The sequence below is a fragment of the Platalea leucorodia genome (assembly GCF_965183815.1).
Source record: "Platalea leucorodia genome assembly, chromosome: 4".
NCBI lineage: Eukaryota > Metazoa > Chordata > Aves > Pelecaniformes > Threskiornithidae > Platalea > Platalea leucorodia.
This window is the reverse complement of record NC_138826.1, coordinates 82,273,746-82,294,976: the sequence shown is the minus strand read 5'-3', so window position 1 is coordinate 82,294,976 and position 21,231 is coordinate 82,273,746. Positions and strand designations below refer to the sequence as shown.

General features: G+C 36.5%; 1 protein-coding gene across 1 annotated transcript in view; it reads left to right on the top strand.

Moving 5' to 3' along the window:
- The window catches only part of TMTC2 (transmembrane O-mannosyltransferase targeting cadherins 2), a gene marked incomplete at its 5' end in the record, with an annotated part of 259,069 nt that overhangs the window by 212,560 nt on the left and 25,278 nt on the right, over positions 1 to 21,231 (top strand). Inside the window, 2 exons of the mRNA XM_082308903.1 lie at positions 3,348 to 3,429; positions 17,373 to 17,487. Of these exons, the coding sequence (XP_082165029.1) occupies positions 3,348 to 3,429; positions 17,373 to 17,487 (197 nt within the window). The remainder of the gene's footprint in view (positions 1 to 3,347; positions 3,430 to 17,372; positions 17,488 to 21,231) is intronic.

The following is a 21,231-nucleotide window of genomic DNA, read 5'->3' as shown; positions in this document are numbered from 1 at the left end:
ATCAAGTCCTTCCATTAAAATCTTATGAATAACTTTTTTATCCTTCAAATAAGTCTGCTAGCATGCAGTTGTAAACTTATATTTTTTGCTTTGTAAAATTGCCAAAGCATGTGGTTGTGCATATGCAAGTGCACACCCTGCTGCTAGAAATTGGGAGGTTTCCAGTGGCTCTCAGTGCCTGCATTTGTATGGGTCAGTACACATAACGGTGAACGTGCACACAAAATGCCTTCCTGCACCAAATCGGTATTTTTCAGCTGTTTAAACAATTATTTGGATTTTTTTTTTTAAAGTTAGAATTTTATTCCCTTAAGCCATGTGTTTTATTTAACACTGAACACATACAATGGGGAAGGGACAATGACAGGGATTGCTGTCTTAATCTAACTACGCGGTGTGTGCGTTCTGTTATGGTAGTTACAGTATACATTGGATAGTTGAAAAAAGTTGATAAATGCAAAATTTTAATTGTGAAATAGCCTGGTTCTGTCAAGTGATTGGATTTTATATCATTTGACACAAAAATAAGGTGTCTTAAATCTGTGCTGAGGTATTCACATTTTAGCAGCAGACAGATGGCACCAAAGAGGACATTTTAGATGGCGTGATGCAAGGTTCCTCAGAATGCCATTCTGCAAGAAAATGCTTTCATTCTTTTTTTTAATTTTTGACAAATGTGAGTATATGAAAATGATGGCCAACATGAACAAATGTAGCTGTGCTGATTGTTTGTAGTCAGATCATTTTATGTCTTGGGTGTTTGTATCTTTATCTGTTAATGAGTATTTGAGCCTGTTAGTAGCACAGTCATTTCTTTGATGCTATGTATGCTGGCACCTGTCATCATTATGTACCCCAGGTCTCCTGACTGGCCTGAGCTTGAGTGCAATATGCCATTTGGAAAGTGCCAAAAAGAGTAGAGCAGTCATGTATTTTTGGTGATCCCAGTAAATGAAAATTAATCATGTTTGACAAATGTTCGTGGCCTTACAGTTCTGTAGGCAGAAGCTATGTATTGTGTGACCGTATTCAATGAACTGTCCTTTTATGTTCTAGAAATAGACACACAGACAGCGTGCAACCAGCTAAAACTAATGATGTTAGTCTGTTAAAAAAAGCAATGATGCAAAATGTGTAGATGTTAATTCTGTCGATATTAGTGATACATATGCTTGGTGCCTGTCATTTTGAAGCCTCAAGGCTGGACTTACATATGTCGTGGTACCTTTTGCCAGACTAAGAATGCCAACATTGATGTTAAATGTGCAAAATTTAGTGTTCAGTTATCACCCTCCCTCCCCCACCATCACCCCAATTATCTTAATTTGAATAATTATTTTATCCTGACCCAAATTTACACTGTGTTTTCAATTGGAGATTATTTTCTTCTTCATGTTTTGTTCTCAACTATGGTTGTATGCTATTTAAAAAAAAAAGAAATTGCATTTAATCTGTTGGTATGTCTTTACTGCACTAGTAGATGAGGAAAAATCAGTCTGGGCTACATGTAATTTTTTGAGTTTTGGTTTTGTTTTGTTTTGTGTTTTGTTTTGGTTTTTTTTTTTTAAAAAAAAACAGGGATGAGAGGCACTGCAGTGTAAGATAATGTAGTCTATCATGTAGTTGCACCATTTGGTTGACAGGAGCCTTGTGCCATGTGGATATGGTTTTAAGGTATATGGGTTTACCAAAGAAAGTTTACTAAATAATAAGGCTAAACTCTTACCTCCAACGAATATTCATATTGTGAAACTGGAATATTGTAAATGATAAGCCTGCTTGTACTTCTGCCAGGATGATCTCTTGGAAATATGACCTCTATGTTGGTTTTGATGGAACCTGGTCTTGATATAGTTCTTGGTGTGCTGCACAACTTCTTTCTCTCTCTTTATTTTATTGTCTCTAAGGCCCTTGAGGGAAATACTGAAAATCTGGAGCAGCCGTAATCATGAACAGACCTCGTTATTATTCCTATGTTAACTTGTGGGATAGTGCAGGATATATGCAATGTCTGTTTCCAGACCACAAAACTTGAGAAAGCCTATATGCTTGTATCTGTGAAATAACACTCAAGGCAACCTTGAGAGGTGCAGACCACAATGCACTTCCACTGTGGTTAAGCTTAACTGTTCTTTATTCTGGAGACCTTCTATTTTATAACACAAACCGCAGCAACTAATTTCATGGGGATAGGGATAAACAGGTCACAGGTATCTTATTGAATAGCTGATGGTGATTTGTGTTTGAGTATCAGACTAGGCTAACCCAATATCACTGTTTTCTTCATGAAAAAAGTAATGACCACTAATGGATCTGCTCTGGCACTTGTATACCATAATGCAACTTTAGTGGCTTGATAATTTCAGTGATAAGAAAATCTGTGGTTTAGAACATGTCTGTTCTTTTTACCATCATTTCTGTTCCTTTTCTTTTTTCCTGACCATTTTGTCATAGCATTGTCTTTAAAAATTGCATTTTCTATTTCAGTTATGTTTTATGGTTGACAGAATTGATTTCTGATGAAATCTAACCTCCCACATTAAAATCCAAAATATTTTCTATTTGTTATAGAAACCTTTGTTTGTGGTGACTTTACTGTTCACTGTGTATGTAGTGTTATTTAGGGCACGGGAAGATGGAATGAAGCTGTGTGAGGGGAAGTTCAGATTGGACTTTAGGAAAAGGTTCTTCACCGAGAGGGTGGTCGGTCACTGGAACAGGCTCCCCAGGGAAGTGGTCACAGCACCAAGCCTGTCAGAGTTTAAGGAGAGTCTGGACGATGCTCTTAGTCATATGGTTTAGTTTTAGGTACTCCTTTGAGGAGCGGGGGGTTGGACTCAATGATCCTTATGGGTCCCTTCCAACTTGAAATATTCTATGATTCTATGATTTCATAAAACCAAAACATACTTTTTCCCTTTCCCCCTCCCACCTTGTTTTTTTTTTTTAAGAGCATGACTAAAGCTCCCTCCTACCTTCCCTTCCGATTGTAACTTGGGTCTGTGTAATGCTCATCCTGATGCCTGTCCAGAAAAGTAGCGTGTAGCTTGATCTTCACCCAAAGCCCTTTACAATATTTTTGCAGTACATTTCTACCACTTCCTTACTTCTTGGACATTGATGATGTTGGACACATTTCTTCCTCAGTCTGGAGATCTGCAGCATAAAGTAGCTGACCACAAAACTTACTGTAACAATTAAACATTCATATTTACTTAGGTTAAGTCTAGTGATAATAGTAGTTGTTTTTCTCTAGTGCCTGGAATTTGGAAATAGTAACTGTACATGATCGCTCCATGGTGACACACTGTTAAAATAATTTTTCTCTCTCTCTCTTTTTTTTTAAGGGACGCAAGAGTGAGGCAGAAAAGTACTTCGTGAAGGCTATTCAGCTGGATCCTACCAAAGGGAACTGCTACATGCATTATGGTACGTTTCAGATAGATAGAGTTTCCACACATATTCCAGGATTGCTGTTAATCTCTCTGAGTGATTAAGGATTTGAAAAGTGCTACTGGCAAAATACCTTCTTTAAAGGGAAAGAAACTAATCTACCATGTATAACTTCATCTCCATTTCAATTTGTTAATCACTGCAGAGGGAGAGGTGAAGATTTTCATATTTTGCATAGCTTTCCTCCTGTGAGGGGAATTTCAGTATTGCTGCCTCTCTGGGAAAGAAAGAAGGTGACTATTGCCATATGTTGAAGTTTCATGGCCTGGAATATTATTATTAACAGTTTTGGCCTAACTTCACTGGCTGCTGGTGGGTGGGCAACTACAAGTTATACTTTAGTGTGCGTGAGTTCTGTATATTGAAGTATCTGCTTTTTCTTCACGACTTACGAGCCTTACATCTATCTCCTTCCCAGCGTCTTCATGGCTTGAAATGGATAAGTATTACAGAAGATTTTGACAAGTTGGCTATACCGTTGTCATACTAAGCCATGCATGTGCTTAAAGCACACAGTTAGTTTGAAGGTATCTTTATAACTTTGGATTGTTTTTGCTAGATGTGCAAAAAATATTTCCAGATGTGATTGGTCCCAAGGAACCAAAAATATTTAACTTTATGGACTAATTCTTACTGTATTTTAAAGATGATAATAGACAAATCTAAAAATGCAAGCTATGTAGTCCCAATTGGAAAATACAGAAAGAACTAATAAGTTTCATCTTAGTTAAGGAAGAAGGTAGGGAATCACAGGCATACTATATATATCTTTGTATATTGTTTTAATTTCCTCTTCTGATTCTAACTGGTAAATGTAAAATAAATGAAAATGAGTGCCCAAAAAGGAAAATTAATCTCACATAATAACCATGTTTTTACTTTGTGTGATTCCTTTGTCTGAATTGCTCACACACTGTATTTCTGTTTGGTCCCATGCAGTGTAAAATTCTGTATGTTAGATTCCCAGAATCGATGCGTACATTGTTACTTTGAACATGTCATGGTATTTAAATGAATGTAGCCCAGTCCTGCATTATTTTTTATTATGGATCATTGCAGTTACTGACTTTGTCTTCTATTTATGCCTGTACAGGTAAATCTGATAGGGGTATTTGTGCACATAAGCTCCATTATTTCAATTAGATATAAGTATAGTTGATATCTCAAGATAACAAGGAAAAGTTGCAGCAGATTGTTTCTTGAAATCCTACTCAAGCCCCTTCCAGCCTTTGTTATTAAGAAATCTATCCTTAGTTATTAGGAAATCTATTTGCATACAAATTCAAAGATAGGTCTCAACAATCCATCCTGGCAATTGAAGTTATGATTGTGTATATTTTATTACGGGTCTAGACTTTTTTCTTTTTCTCTCTCATTACTTCATCAACTTGCCTGTCTTTTCCTGCAGTATTCCCTCTGTGTCATTTTCAAGTGCCCTATAAACTAAACCCAAGGTTATTCAAATCATCATTCATCTCTGATGTATTGACTACTTCATTACCAGCATACAATATTAAAATGGTGTATTGTTTCCTAGTTAAGATTATTCCCTGAAAACTTTAGCAAATTTTTCCTTTATTGTGTCACAGGTACAAAAAGTGGTTTCTGTGTCCTTATGCAGAGGTTGTTATAGCAACATAAGTGAGTTTCTGCTCTGCAGATTACGAGTGCAGGGCAAATTTTTGTCAGTGTTTGGAATACCAGCGTAGTAAAATGTGATGCTGAAGGGCTGTAGACACAAGAAGGTTCTCTGTACCAGTCACTACGTCTCTGTCATGGAGTATTGTACACAGAGCACTTTACTGAATGCAGGTGAAACCTTTTCTTTTGATTGTATAACTTCTGATCACCTCACCAAATTCAGTGATGCTGTTCTATGTTTATATCAAAGTAGCTATTAGAAAGATACGGTTTACTTCTTGGCTTATATGACTATGTAGTACAGGTGATCTCAAAACCTTGTCGCTTCAAGCACAGGACTTTGTAAAATTTGAAATAAATTATCCTTGCTTTTCTTTCTTTCCTTTTTCCCTTTCTTTCCTTTTTCCCTTTCTTTCCTTTTTCCCTTTCTTTCCCTTTTCCCGTTCTTTCCCTTTTCCCTTCCACCTATTTCTTGTATTGATCAGGAATCTGTAGTGTATGTTACCAGGGACACTCCAAATATTACACAGGAATCCCTAGTGAACAATTTATGCTTTATCTCTACATCTCATTAATTTGTTTTAGCACCTTGTCAAAGGTACAGTCCATATCCTATATGCCAAGTGTTAAACTGTGGGGAAATAGATCCATATTTTGCATGTAAATCTTAGAGATTACTTTTTTTTTCTCAGCATGAAGATGTTGGAAGAGAGAATAAAATATTTGGCATCAGCCCTAAAAAAGCACATACCTTATGGAACAGCCAAATTAAATGAGTGGTCAGTTGGGACACAACTATGTGTTGATGGAGTAGCAGGAATAAATGGACTGAAGATTTTCTTCCAAGTGCACATGCATGCACACACTTGTGCATAATTTGTGCTCCCAGGATATGCAGATGTTCTTTTTGACTTCTAACCTTTTAGACTTTTTTTTGAGCTATCAGGATAAATAGTCAATATTCTGTATCTTTTAAGAGACTTATGTTTGTGTTATAATGTGCTTTAATTCAGGCCTTAAGCCAAAGCTATTCTTAGAAGATGTGATTTGGTGCAGGAGTCAGTTTATTTGATCAGATGAAAGTTTGGAGAGAGGTGAACAGTTTCATGGTTGCCTTTTGGGATAATACCACCACAGCACGTTTCTCTGTTCGAGCTAGTGTTATGATTAGTTTTGTATAGGTAATTTGCTGGCTTTGAATTTCAGTGGATTTAGGTTTAAAGCAGTGTTTCTCTAACTCATTATGCTTGGAGATGTCTGAAGGGGGAACTAGTGGGAAAGCTGAAGAGATATAAATTCCTGCACACTGCAGACATGATGCCACTTCATTGGATATGAGGGGAAGTGGCTTTTGCTCTAGTGACCAGAGAGGGTGGCAGTCCCCTCTCAGGCTGAAATGCAGGCAGCTGCTCACCTGTCCACATTTTCCCCTTCTTTTCCCCTTTCTCCTTCCTTTCCCCTTTTCTCCTTCTTTTCCCCTTTTCCTTTCTATATGCCAGTTATCTGAACATCTGAACTTTGTGCAGAATCGTTGCCTTACAAATATGTGGTCTTGATGAGTGATCTGATAGAAGCTACTCAGACACATGGTACACTACCAGAAACGCCTAACAGATGAAAGAGAGAAAATATTAATCAGGAAGAAGAAAAAATGGCAGAGGAAAGACTGCAGAAGCACCATTTTTTTGTGTGCAGAAGTAGAATTTTTTTTTTCATTCTCTGGCAATGAAAATCTTATTTGTTGCACAACCTACATGTTTTTACACTAAAACACTGGAGAAGATTATTTCAGATACTAGATTTGAATTCTCCTATAAATTTTGAGGCTTTTAACTGGATATTTTTAATACAAATTTTTTAAAGAAGACTTAAAGTGAACAATTTTGACTAAACTGTGATGAACCTCATAAATGGTTATTTATTTTTGAATTTCCATCTTTGTTTTCTCTGGGAAAGTTTTCTTCAAAATATCCTGCCCACATCTACTGAGGATATTGGCTCTCATGCATCCCACTTTACTTTGAACATTTAACTCAAGTATGCCATTTTGGGTCCTGCAGGACCTCAATGGCTTCTGTCATCAACAGATCGATGACATAATTGAAGTGGTCTCCACTGACCATAGAGGGGACTTCTTCTGACCTAGGTGCCTCAATTAAATGCTTATGGTATATGAATCCAAGTATCAGTCTGAGAAACCACAGAGAGATACCTATGAACTAACCAATTCCAAAGGAGTTTTCGTATAAATATTTTAAGAACATGTTGGCATCTAGAGAGTCAGTAAGTCAAATTTGTTAACAAGTGTGCCAAACATAGAAATGTTCAGCCAGGTCAGACCAGTGACATTATGGACCAGAGATTATTTAGTTTTGAATACAGTATTGACCACCCACAAAGGAAATACAGATCTCCCATTTCTGTCTGCGCTGAGCCTATCTCAGGAGAAGTTGAAGAAAGATTCTGTATACAATTTGTTAATGCAGAGAGATGAGATGAATTTCAAACAGTGAAATACTTAAGTGCTTGTCTGTTTGAAAAGAAACAAAAATAAATTCCTCTGTATCTTTTCACTGAGATGGCTAGTAGGATGCAGTGTGGTTAAGTAGTTTGAAGTTGTTGAAGGCTTTCTGTACTAGCTTTCACTTAAACAAACAAGCAAACAAACAAAAAAATCCCATAAAGCTACCGTGAAATTTAAGTTGTGCAAACATTTTACCTCCAAAACTGTCTTATTTCCTTTATAATTTGCTGCTTTAAAAGCAAAACAAAACAACATCACTAAAGCAGGTTTCATTTTAATTACTTGCTAAAAATAGGTTTTGCTACCATGCCTCTTAAAGTGCATATAGTTGCCTTGCTCCAACATAATGAAAATGGAGTGGGGAAAAAGAGAGAGAAAGGAGGAGTGAGGTTTCAAGATAAATGTGTGTACAGAGGTCCTTCCTGCCTTACATTTGTAATGGCTTAATTGGAAAGGGGAAGTCTAGAACCCAGCAGGATGTTCAAATTAACTCTGTTTTATTAATCACCACTGAGACCTCCTTTTAAAATAGTTTCCTTTGAATAATACATTGTTTCTAATAACTCTAAATTGTTTAATGATTCCTTTTTCATTATAAAAATGGATTATTCTCATTAGATTAATTATGCATTCACTTAATTAGGCAATTCACATTGATCATCTGCCTTTTTCAGTGCATTCCCAGTTACAGATATAAAACAAAATGAAAAACATGCTGTCAGATTAGGTATAACTGAAGCTTATTAGCTATACTCTCATTGAAGGAAGAACAGATTAACATGTTCTCAAACATTCTAACTTTTTTTTTACATTATCTTTCAGTTTTGAATTTGTGATAATTTAGGAGTTGTTTTTATAGATTTTCTCATATTATCTGTTGTTGTTTTTTTTTTTTTTTTTACACAGGTTTAACTTTTAACTGCTGTTTTTATTTTTTTCACTTTCATCCTAAGTCTTTCTAATAATTGTTTCAGTACAGAACTTTTAGCCCTTTTTGATGCTTAAATTTTCACCTGGGCTTGTGAGCACTTTGTATCCGTCTTGCCTCCAAAGGTGGCTGCTTTACCACTCCTAACTCCCAGCCTGAAAATGGATTGGAACTGCTGTGGTTTAAGCTTCAAAATAAATTTCATTGAAACATGATAGCAGTGGATTTTCAAGCACCATTTTTTTCTGTCTTTAAGTCATACACTTACATGTGTTAGTGAGTGTGAGAATTTACATGTGTTTACAGATGTGGATTCAGTTTTCTTCTGATGTGATGTATTTATAATGTTTTGGTGTAGTCACATTGTTCACAGTGCTGGAGCTTTGTGTCTTTGTTCTATATTGCCTGAAGAGCAGCCTGGGACAGCTTTATTTTTCTCCCATATATTTAAGGAAAAGATCTTATGAAGAAAACAGTGTAATAATGGAAAATAAAATGTCAAATTTATATTGATAAGAAAGAAAAATATTGACCACTTACCCATTTCTTCAAGAGACTTTTATGCCTGTGGAAGAAATGTCACTCTAGTCCATAGGAAGGTCAGTTTTTATCTTTGCCAATGAAATGAATAAACCTGATGTCACAATCCGTAATTCCAGTGAATGAATTGTCCATTTCTGACTGACAGGTTAGCTAAATGAAGTATATGCCGAGTGATAAGTAAAACAGAGTGCATGGATCTGCTCCATTGGGAACACCAGATGCTACATGGTGATTATGTATTGAGAAATTAAATTCCTTGATGAGATGGGGTCAAAGCCAACCAGATGTATTATGTCCATCACTAAGTCACTTTGCCAGCCTTCTCGATATGCACTCATGAACCTTTCAGCAAATGAAAGGTTTTTTGCCATTTTAAATCTTTTGGAAATCCTAACATTAAATTTATAATGATTTTGTAGGGAAACTGTAAAACAAGTTTATGATACTCAAATAACACACGTTCATATGCACTCTTTGGAGGAAGGGTCTCTCTGTCTTGAGCATACAGTGCCATGAAATTAAGATCCTGACTTTGGGCTATGGCTTATACCTCCTCCTGCAATATCAATGAATGTAATTCCAGGATTCCTAGACCCAAAACAGGAAGAGAGATGTAACTGACTCACAGAAAGACTTCATTAAACTTCCAACGTTTCTGCTCCCAGAGCTCTCTCCAGTAACTTTGATTTAAGAAAATCTTCAGTTACTATTAACACAGACAGTATTTCTTACTTCCAAACTGAAACTGAGCAAGAATACACCAGATACTGAGCTATTCAGAAGAATATACCAATTTGAAGTCGTTTGCGGTTTTCTTGGCAGCTGTGAATGATGAGTGTGCAAAGGCATATGTACATAAGTTGTCAAGTCTTTTTTGTTGCTCTCTAGGCTGTTGCTATCACACAACATTAAAAGTAGATTATTACAAACCACTATAATTACTATTTATTCCAAACTCCCTTTAGAACCAATCACTTAAGTGGAATGCAGTGGAGTATTTCCAAACAAGCTAGGTCACTGACCCTAAACGCTGTGGAGTTTCCATGTTTCTGGCTCTTCCCTTGAGTTTATCCTTAAATCTAATCATTCTGACATCCCAAATACATGGTTGACTCTGCTTCCTCAGCACAACATACTAGACTGTTTGAGAGATGTGGTATAGAAATTGCAGATCAGAGACAGAGCTAGAAATGTGTCTTTATGCTTCTTTCATGTTGCCAAAATTTGGGAGTTCTGCAGGAACTGAAAAAGCCTGTGGCACGAACAACCCCAGAGACTTCTTTGTTAATGATCATGTGTTTTGACCTATGCGTGCCATCTCATTAGGATTTTTGAAGGGATAGCATGGAGCTGCTACAAAAGTGCAAGTGGATAGTTCTTTCCCATCCAAATTTCACTTTTCCAAACTTTATACATCACCAGGTGTCTGGGGGATGACATAGGGTCCAGAATCTTCCTTAGTATTTGTAAAACATGAGGTCCTCTTTATTATGTTTTTTCATCATTAATCTTTTGTTTTAGTGAGAGCTTCCAGTGATCCAGATGTGGTCACAAGTTCAGTCATCAAGTCCCAAAGGCTTGCGATTTCATTTTTTTCTCTCTTATCTCTGGTCGTGCTCTGGATGACATCCAATGGTATATTTAGCACAACTGCAACAGATAAGTTTTTCAGACAAAGAAAAAAGCTAATAAAAAAGATTTTTCCAAGCCAGTGCATATATTGATATTGCAGCACCCACTGGCTTGCATAGTGTTTCTATATATTTTATTTTTATGGAATAATCTTCCCCATGGGAACCAACTGAGGGGATAAACTCCCCAAAAGCCCTTCCAGCAAGAAAGCCAAAGAACAGCTTTAGATAAAGATGGAATGGGATATAAGGAGCAGCAAAACAAACTGGAATACTGCTGCAATCTAGGTGATCCTGATGTAAGTTCTCTTTGCTTCCCCTGTCACATCCTACCCATGCACCAAGAAATTGTCTAAACAGGCCTGGAAAGCAGGATCTTTAAGCAGACATTCCCTTGCTCTGGGAACTGCTCATTCACAGCCAATGAATCTTGTTTTGAAACTCTTAAAGGAAACAGTTACATTAGGTCATGTCTGTTGACTTGGCATCTTGCAACATTGATTCATCACCTGAAAAGCTTTGGAAATCAACTCGGAGACAAGGTCTCTCCTCTCATTTCTTCCACAGAACGCTACTGAAATTTTCCATTCAGAAATCTCTGGTTGCATCTGCTCTTTTGCTCTGCATTGCCACAGCAGAGTTGAAGTTGATGGTGACTTCCGTGGTGGTTCTGCTCATGCCAGTGAGAATGTAGTTCAGTTCTCAAGACATGATCTTGTAGCCTTGCTGTGTGCTTCAGAGAGAGATTGGGTCAGCCAGAACCCAATCGCTATTTTGGTCTCTGTTGAAACTTGAAATTCTTTGACAGCACTAACAAATACTCAGCTTCAAATCCTCGATGTTGAATGTACTGAAAGAACTTCTAGTGAAGTTTATTATAAACAGACTTGACAGTTGAGTCTATGGTCCTGATATATCTACTTTTCATGTCAATATAGTTGTTTAAGTTGCTGCCATGGGAGGAGAAAACTCTTTTGAAGAGGATAAAATGCAGAAGGTTTGGTGACAAATGTGTATTAAAAGAAGTAAATGCTAACTATTCCCTATTATTATGGGATTAGAAGGTTTTTCCTTCTTATTCAGAAGGTAGTTTACTCGGCTTTGCTTGGATTACTTAAAGATATCAGGACACGAGTGTAAGTCATTGAAGTTTGAGTAAGTGCAGAACGAACAGCATTCTGAGAACATTCGAAGTTTTTAAAAAAGAACTAAAAAATTCTTTTTTAAAAGCAGCAGTAGAAAGATGAGCTATTTCAGAAACCTACTCTGTTCTGGTACAAAGTACCTTTGAATGTTTGCCAGTGTGCAAAAGAGAGAGAACATTTCAATTCAAGAAAGATAGGTGCAACTTGCACTTTTATCTAGTAAAATAAAAGCTCATAGTGCCTGTAGGGAATAGTTGAGCCCATTCTAGAGGAAGGCACTAATGCCTTTGTGCTCTGAACATAAAAGATAGTTACACACAGACATATCCCAACCAATTAATACCTTTCATATTACAATAAAGCAGCAGAACTACAAATTCAGATGTATGGCTTTTAAACTGGTGCTGGTGCATGTCTTAACAAAATGGTTTACAAATGTTCATGATCATTTTAGAAAGACAGTTATACAGGAGAGCCTTTATGCTTTCATCTCTGTGGATGAATATTTGTTAAAAATTTTGACAGAAGATGAAAATAAGTTGTTTTTTTCCAGCTTCTAGGAACTGGAATTTTTTTTGTTGTTGTTTAAATTACATATATACTTTATCTTATTTTTCAGTAGATTGCATATATTTCCTCAAAATTTTTTTATCAGATCTAGCCTCAAAAACACTGTTGATGATTTGCGAGAAAAAGTAAGTTTGAACAAGGCTGTAGGTAGAGAATGTTATGCTCTTTCTGATGCTTAGATATCTTAGTTTAGGGAAAAATGACTAAGGGGATAGTGAAGTATTGAATCGGTTCTCTGCTGTCAAAGGTCTTTAAGAACTCTTGGCTACACATTTACGCTCAGCTCTGTGCTGTCTAGGAAGAAAGGTGGAAACATCTGTTTAAAAAAGTAACATTGTTCCAGGCAAAGAACAATGTTGTTGAAGATCACACCTGAACCTGAACTGTGGATTTCCCACTCCTGTTCTAGAAAACAGTAATGAGAAATAGGCTTTCCTTGAAGACAGAAGATCCGGGATTCGGAGCTTCTAGAAAGCTGGTTTCTCAAAAGCTGATTCTGATTCCAAAAAACAATCAAGCTACCATAATTCACGTTGTTGGCAAGAGTCAGAGTTGTGACACCTGCAATAAGAAAGCTCTGTATGTGATATTGGGCAGTGTCTCATAAATCATGCAGTTTGCCAGCTACCTGTCAGAGGAAAAAATCCTGCATGTAAATTTAGACTCACACAAGTGGTTCCTGGATCCAGGGGCTTGTGGATCGGACCTTCTGATCCACCTTCAACACTTTGCCAATATTTTGCCCTGCTAGTGCTCATCTCTTGGGAAAACATCTTTGTGTCTTTCACATACAAAGTTCAAAAGTCTGCTTTTTAATGAAGAAAGTGCAGCACTAAAGTGCCAATCCAATTCATTCTTGTATGAATTTAGTACATAATATTGAAAGGAACGGCGGTTAATGTTTTCAAAAGGGGATATCTCTGTTTAGGTGCTTTAAATTAAATTTAGATGTGTGAATAAAATTAGTCTGCCTTTGAGGAGAACTTGGCAAATCAATTCTCAACTGAAAGTTTCCACTGGGTCTGGCTGGGACTGGGTTAACTTTCTTCATAGCAGCCTGGATGATGCTGTGTTTTGGATTTGTGGCTAAAACAGCCTTGATAACACACTGGTGTTGTGGCTGTGGCTGAAAAGTGCTTGAACAGTGTCAAGGCTTTCTCTTTTTCCCCGCTCTGCCCCCTCAGAGAGTAGGCTGAGGATGGGCAGGTGCCTGGGAGTGGACACAGCTTGGACAGCTGACCCAAGCTGCCCAAAGGGATATGCCATATCCTTTTACGTCATGTACAGCAATAAAAACTGGAGTAGAGGAAGAGGGGTTTTGGCTTCTGAGGTGGCCTTTGTTTGGAGACTGGCTGGGTATGTGAGAAGTGGTGAGCAATTTCCTTCACTTTGCTGTTTTTGTTGTTTTTTTCTTCTTCTTTCCTTCATCTATTAAACTGTCTTATCTTGACACACAAGTTTTCTTGCTTTTGTTCTTGCTGTTTTCTCCCCTCACTGGGGTGGGGGGAGTGAGCAGCTGTGTGAGTGCTTGGATGCTGACAGAGGACAACCCACCACACACCTGTACACTCAGGTATTGACTTTTCCACTAGATTGAGAAGGTAGCAGTCAATTATATTTATAGCCCATCCAGCTAAGGAAATGCTTAATCAGCAGCCTCTGATTAAATCACCTCTCCTCAGGCAGTTATGGGGTGTTCCCCTCTCCTGTTTGCAGTCAGTATCCTGTAAGGGTTTGTGTGTAAAGGATGCTACAGTTGGTTTCAGAAGGGTGCTATGTATCATCTGCTACCTACCCACTCAGCATGAGTTATTGCCACTGTTATTATCACCTCTAGTACAGGGGAGAGACTTGTTTATGGTAATGCACAGTCCTAGAATTTTCTTTTCTGGAGAAGTGAAAGTTTTACTTGTTCTTGGCTGGTGTCATGCAGTACTTGCAATTGGTTTTAGTTAACTTTGGTAATCCTGTAATAAAGATAAGCCTTTAATGTGTTATATCAAATAATAATCCTATTATAGAGACACTTTCTAGAGACCTAGCAGTAAATGGAGAGCGAATTCTGGTTTCAACAATTTAAAACGTTAGTTTAGAGTTGTAGCTGACGTTTTTGATGTGTCCATGTAGACTAATGGAATGTATGCAGCCAAAGTCCTAGAAAAACAATTAATAAAACCAAGCTTTTAACTAAAGCATCTGGTCGTGCACTTGCTTTTCCAGTAAATATATATAATGTTGTCCTGTTCTAAGTTAGAATTCTTGTAGAAATCTAAAGCATGTACGAATTTCATAATATCTTCAGTATATCTTGATCTTGTAAACCTCTTACAGAGATAAGAATTAACCTAGTGTGTTGCTTAAGAGCACCAGTAAACCATTAGTATTGGTTTGAAATGGTTTCCAATAATGTTATATTTTTAGAAATTACATGGATGAGGTGCAAGTATTTTACTGTTTAATAAAATGAATCTAAAGTCAAGAAATTTGTTGATTATGTCACATGAAGTAGAATGTATGAGTTACATTGTACTACATTAGGGGTAGTTATACATAAGATAACATCTCTATTGAGCTTCAGTGTTATGTTTCTAAAGACCTGTCTCTAAACACCTGGAATAATTTTTATTGAACACAATAATGAGGTTTTTTTCTCCTTATGGATCTAATTAGCTCAATCACCAGTTGACATTATTTTTAAATTCTGAACTGCAAAATATTTTTCCTAAATTAAGTATATAATTTTTTTGAGAATGATCTTGAATGTTCACCGTGTCTTGAAATCTAAAAGGTTATGTCCTCTTTCTTCCCCCTGGCTGGATGTATCAATAGTACATCCAGTTACTAGCATCTCATTCTGCTAATCTAGTGCTTTCATTAACAAAAGAACCTTAATGTTAACAGTTTAAGGCTGGTTTGCTTTAGCATGGACCTAAAGATTAGGGATACTGTTTTAGTTCATTTGTTGGAAGAGAACTGGAATACTAGTTGGTCAAGTTTATTTCAAAGATTTCTCTTTAAAGAAAATAGGAATTCAGCCCAAATCAAGATATATGAACTGCCTGTTGTAACTGGTAGATTCACTTCTCTGAGAACTTTCAGATTCATATCTGAGTTTGTCCTGCTATATATAAGGCATACCCTGATGTGGTACCCAAAAGAAAAAAAAAAAAAAAAAAGCTGACTTGTAGCTTTTGTCAACATTTATTTTTTTTTCCCTTCATAGGAGATTTCAATTAATCACTCAAGCAATGGTGTCTAATTCTGAAGACAAATTAATTTCTTATGATCCAAAATGTTCTCATGTGGTTTCTTTTTATATTTTTCTCTCTTTTTATTTATTTATTTACTTGTTGTTCTGTGTGAGAAAGCCTTTTTGGAAATTATCTGTTTCTGGAAACAATGAGCACAAAACATCATAATGCATGAAAGGATGGCACATATTAGAGTGTGGATGTAACTAGAGCAAGCAAACCTTATGCTATGAATGCAGAAAGGCATCTGAATGTTTTTCCAAGACTTTTGGCAGATCTGAATAACTAAGATATAGATGACTGTCTGAGTAAATAATCTTCCATCTCTTGTTAAGTTGAAGTATATCCACAGAGAAAGGAAAAAGCTAGGAAAGCTGTCTTTCATCGCTTTTTGTATTGAAATAATTCCTTCTGCAAATGTGTTCATTGTACCAAAGCATCACTGCATTCACATGCCCCTACAGACCTTGCTAGCTCTGGTTAAGTAGATTTTCTACATGTACATATAGCGAGCATGTGAGTAACAGGGAATATATGAGGAAAGGAGGCAAGAAAAAAATAAAATGCCTCACCATGAGAGGAATTGATTTGTGGCCAGTGATGGCTTGGTGGGCTTTTGGTTGAGTGATCTTTCTTACTTTACAAAGTAAGATAAAAAAGGAAGGATGGGATGCTGGAATGTATAATCACCATACTTTAAGATAGCTTTTCCAAATATAAAGTTACGTAGACACAGAGTCTAGACGGCTGAAACCCTTTGAAAAGTCCTTGATCCAAAAATAACACATTTTACAAATTAGGTGTGAAAAAATCATTAAAAGGAGCAGAAATAAGGTGGTTTGAGTACCTTCCAAAGTGTTTTTTTTCCCTCTTCTTCAAAGGAAAACTCATTTTTATAGTGTTATACTAGTTGTTATGTGTTTTGTTTTGAAACTACTGTACTTTAACTAAAGTTTGGTTAATGCTAAATTATTCATTCTTTTCAGTTTTAACTTGGTTTAATGATTATGATAATGTCATTTGTAAAAATTCAGTCACTTGATTTTAGCCATCTTCTATTTTTTTACATGAAATGTAAGGATCATGTAGGAAACTAGTAAAAAGCTGCCTGTTGTGATTCTTAGTGTTACTGAAATAACTGCTAAAATACCAGTTCATCAAGGTATACATATATATAATCATTTTAAAGCAAAGTATCATTTATAATTCTAAAGCTGACGAAATATGTTTGCATACAAAACCATATATATTTTTATGTGATTTCGAGATATGCTTTTAAAATGGGAATGTATTTCATTTGTAGACGCTATTTTATTTTATTTCACTTTGTTTTGAGGAAGTGAAGATCAGTGTATAGGCAGAAGGGCAAGTTCTTAAATGGCAGGCTTCTCGGGGACTGGGAGTATTGTTTCTTGATGGCTGAGTTTTACTGTATCATTCTTACTGTTCATAAATATGTTCTGCAAATATTGCAGTTAGTTATTACCTGTCATATTTATTGCATTTTTTTCTATACTTACTACATTTTAAAGATACTGAAATATAGAGCAGATCAACAAATGACTAAACATTGAATCTGAGATATCTGATTTTTTTTTTTTTTTAATTCCTCTTCCCAACTGTATTGTCTGAAGTATTATCCATCAGTTGTTTTCTGTGGGCTCACGTTCATGCACTCCATTGCAGGTCAGTTCCTCCTAGAAGAATCCCGCCTGATAGAAGCAGCTGAGATGGCAAAAAAAGCAGCTGAACTTGATAATACAGAATTTGATGTTGTTTTCAATGCAGCCCATATGCTCAGGTTAGTGCTTTTACATATGCCTTACTTGATTTTCCTCCCTTTTGGAGGAAAAAAGTCTCTATAGCCTTTGCTTACACAGGGTTCTTCTTAAAGCCCAGCAACTCTTTTGAACAATTCAATATTGCTAATAAGATAAAAAGACTTGGAGTGAAACTGTTGCAGGATTTAACACTCTCTATTTCTGATTTTCTATGCATTATCTCATAATTTCTTACCTTTAAAACTTTTGTTGATCACAAGCAGGTAATCCTTTTTGCTTGCATACAAGAACAAATATTTCTTTTGTGAAGATTTTCTTTCACCTGATTTTTAAAAATTTAGGATTGTTGTGGTTTAACCCCAGCCAGCAGCTAAGCACCACACAGCTGCTCACTCACTCCCCCCTGGTGGGATGGGGGAGAGAATTGGAAGAGTAAAAGTGAGAAAACTCGTGGGTTGAGATAAAGACACTTCAACAGGTAAAGCAAAAGCCGCGCACACAAGCAAAGCAAAAGAAGGAATTCATTCACTACTTCCCATTGGCAGGCAGGTATTCAGCCACCTCCAGGAAAGCAGGGCTCCATCACACATAACAGTTACTTGGGATGACAAATGTCATCACTGTGAACATCCCCGCCTTCCTTCTTCTTCCCCCAGCTTTATACGCTGAGCATGATGTCATATGGTATGGAATGGTCCCTTGGTCAGCCAGAGTCAGCTGTCCTGGCTGTGCTCCCTCCCAGCTTCTTGTGCACCTGGCAGAGCATGGGAAGCTGAAAAGTCCTTGACTAGTATAAACACTACTTAGCAACAACTAAAACATCAGTGTGTTATCAACATTATTCTCATCCTAAATCCAAAACACTATACCAGCTACTAAGAAGAAAATTTACTCTATCCCACCTGAAACCATGACAAGGATGCATAGCAACTGCAGATAATAGACCGTATTTCTGATCTGGATGTAACTAGAGAATATTGAAAATATCACATTGTATGTTAATATCAGTAGGGAATACTACAATAATTAGAAATCTAAATATTCCCAGGCTAATGACGACTTTGAGACTCATAGGAGCACTTAATGATATCAGAATCTGTGATTTAAAATGTAGTCTTATATTTAATTCTGTTCTCTTATGTGAATAGAATAAAATTTTAGACTTCTTTTTTTCCTTTTAAAGCTGTCAGACTTGGATATTCAGTAACATTAAGCTTCTGCCTGAACATTATCATTAAACTCACATTACTGTAATAGGTATCCTCCATGCTTATTTCTAGGATAACTATCTAATTATTGTCTATTGTCCGCTTAACAGCTATAAGGATACTTGATTTCATTTAGATTATATCTATGCTTAGAAAATGCATGAAAAAGGAAATAAAAAATATACTTCATTAGCACAAAACAGTTACTGAGATCATTTCTCTGATGAAGATATCTCACTTGGCTGTTTATACTTTTCACATTTAGAATATGAAATGAAAGGAAAAGAAAATTACATTAAAGAGAAGGTAGAATCAGCTTCAGCAAAGTGACCTGTGTTTCAAAATTAAGGGTTCTATACCAGGATTTTGAAATAAGCCCCAAAATGCCCTTCAAGAAGTAACTCTCACTGCTTGTAGGTTAGAAAGGAAACCAAGACAAATGGTTCACTGGTAAACAATAGTTTGACCTGCCACAGGTGTATGAGTTATTTTAAGGATCCTTCCCTTCATCCTGATTTTTTTCTGAATATCTCTCGAGATAGAATTCAGTAATTTGAAACATTTAGGTTAATGAAACAAATTCACAGACAGAAGCATAGCAAGTTAGGCATGAAAGCTGCATCCAGAAGGGTACAAAGTGTGTCAGACTCCTGATTTCAGTGAGTGTGTTGTGGAAGATGGTTTAATGGCAGGATTTTTTTGTGGGTGTTTTAAAATGTGGTGGCATAGGTCAATACTATTTTGGAAATAGGTTTAATAAATCTCTTACTTTGTGAGCACTGAATGAAGCATCCCAGGTCTTGAAGGCACATGTCTTTACATCGGGATGTGAGTATTTTTTCGCTCTTGGAATAAGAGCTATGCTGCTGTACTGTACATCAGCCATGGTTACCCTACTTGATCTGGTTGGGAGTGGACACTTTTTGGGAGGTTTTGACCAGCATTGAGCTCAGTGATTCTAAACTACATTGTCTATTTTAGCTGTAAGCAAAAAAACAAAACCAAACCTTTTTTAAAAAAAGGAAAACCCACCAAATCAAAACCCTTAAAAACAACAAAAAAAAAGACCTGGTGGTTTAGTTTAGCTAGAATCCAACTGTGCTCCTTTGGGATACCCAATTGGTCTAATTTTTCACTTAAATACTCAGCTTTCTCTGTGGAAGATCGTAATGTCTTCCTAATATGCTTTGGGAGTCTAAAGTGATCTGGAGGATTTAGCAAGAGTCAGGGTGGCAAAGTTAAATTCAGTGCTGCCAAGTATTTGCTTAAAACCGCGTGTGTTATGATTTGACTGATTTTTGCTAAAAGGTTATAATTCTGTTGTCTGCCTTTGTTCACTGCATTGCTTAGCAATTTATTCAATATATTGCTTACATAATACCTGTTGAACAAGGGGAATGTGTGGTCATACATTAGGACAGAGCAGCTACAAATCCATCATGAGTCTGTGGGACTTCAGAAGAACCTGATTTTCAGGATATTTAGAATGATGGAGAGCTGAGGTGATTCCAAGAAGAAAGCAGATACCAACATAGAAAGGAGGAAGGAAAGAAGGGAGTACTCAGACTGGCATAGAGTGACACAACCAGAAACTGTGAATGCTCAAGACAGTCATAAATCAAAGGCTGAAATTATTAAATATAATCGTTTCATGTAGGTGACCAACTGCTCTTTAGGTACTGTAGAGAGCTATAAAAACTGACTGGTAAGTGAGTAAGAATTTTGAATGGACTGTGCAGCTGTGGGGTAGAAAATATATTATAGAAGTTCACAGGTCATGGAAGTGAATTGACTGTTGTGAGAGAGAAGGGGTAAATTTTAAAGATGTGTTGTGAAATAAGAGACAGAAATTGATATTAATGTGGATGATGCAAGGTGTCCAAAATGACTAGGAGGTAATAACAGCAACTTAGATTTTTGTGTAAATTCTAATGCTTTTTTCGGACCAAATATTCTACCCAGTGATGCACTGTTGAATTAGAAAGGAATCATCTTTCCCTCCTGTCACACTCCTGTTTCCACCATTAGCCCAAGGAGTGTCACGAGATTCAGAAACGTGTAGACATTTCTTTAGAACTGCAGGCAAATTCTTCCAAATTTGGGTTACAGCAGCTTTGGATGGAAAACAATCACAACATTCCCTCCAAGTCCAATTTATTTTTCTACTCTATGGTAAAATATTTTCCTTTTTTTTAATCTCTTTACTCTCTGAGAAAAATATTTAAATTAAAATGCAACCTAAATAAAACTTATTAAGTTTTGAAAATTTTGAACAAGAAATAGATTGGAATGCTGTGGGTTAACTTTTTTTTTCTTAAATTTGCACCAGAATTGTTAACTGTGTCCAAATGCAATAGCTGTATTTATAGATAGCTTGTTCTCAGTTTAGCAGTCACAAGAAAGACTTCTGCTTCTTCTGTCAGGTATTCCAACACTTTGCTTCCTGCCTTGGTGACTAAATCTGAAGCGGAAGTCAAGAAAAAAAAATGGGTTAGTTCTGTTTGCATTATTGAGAGGCCTCCCTGTTCCTAATTACGCAAACATAGTTATTAATTT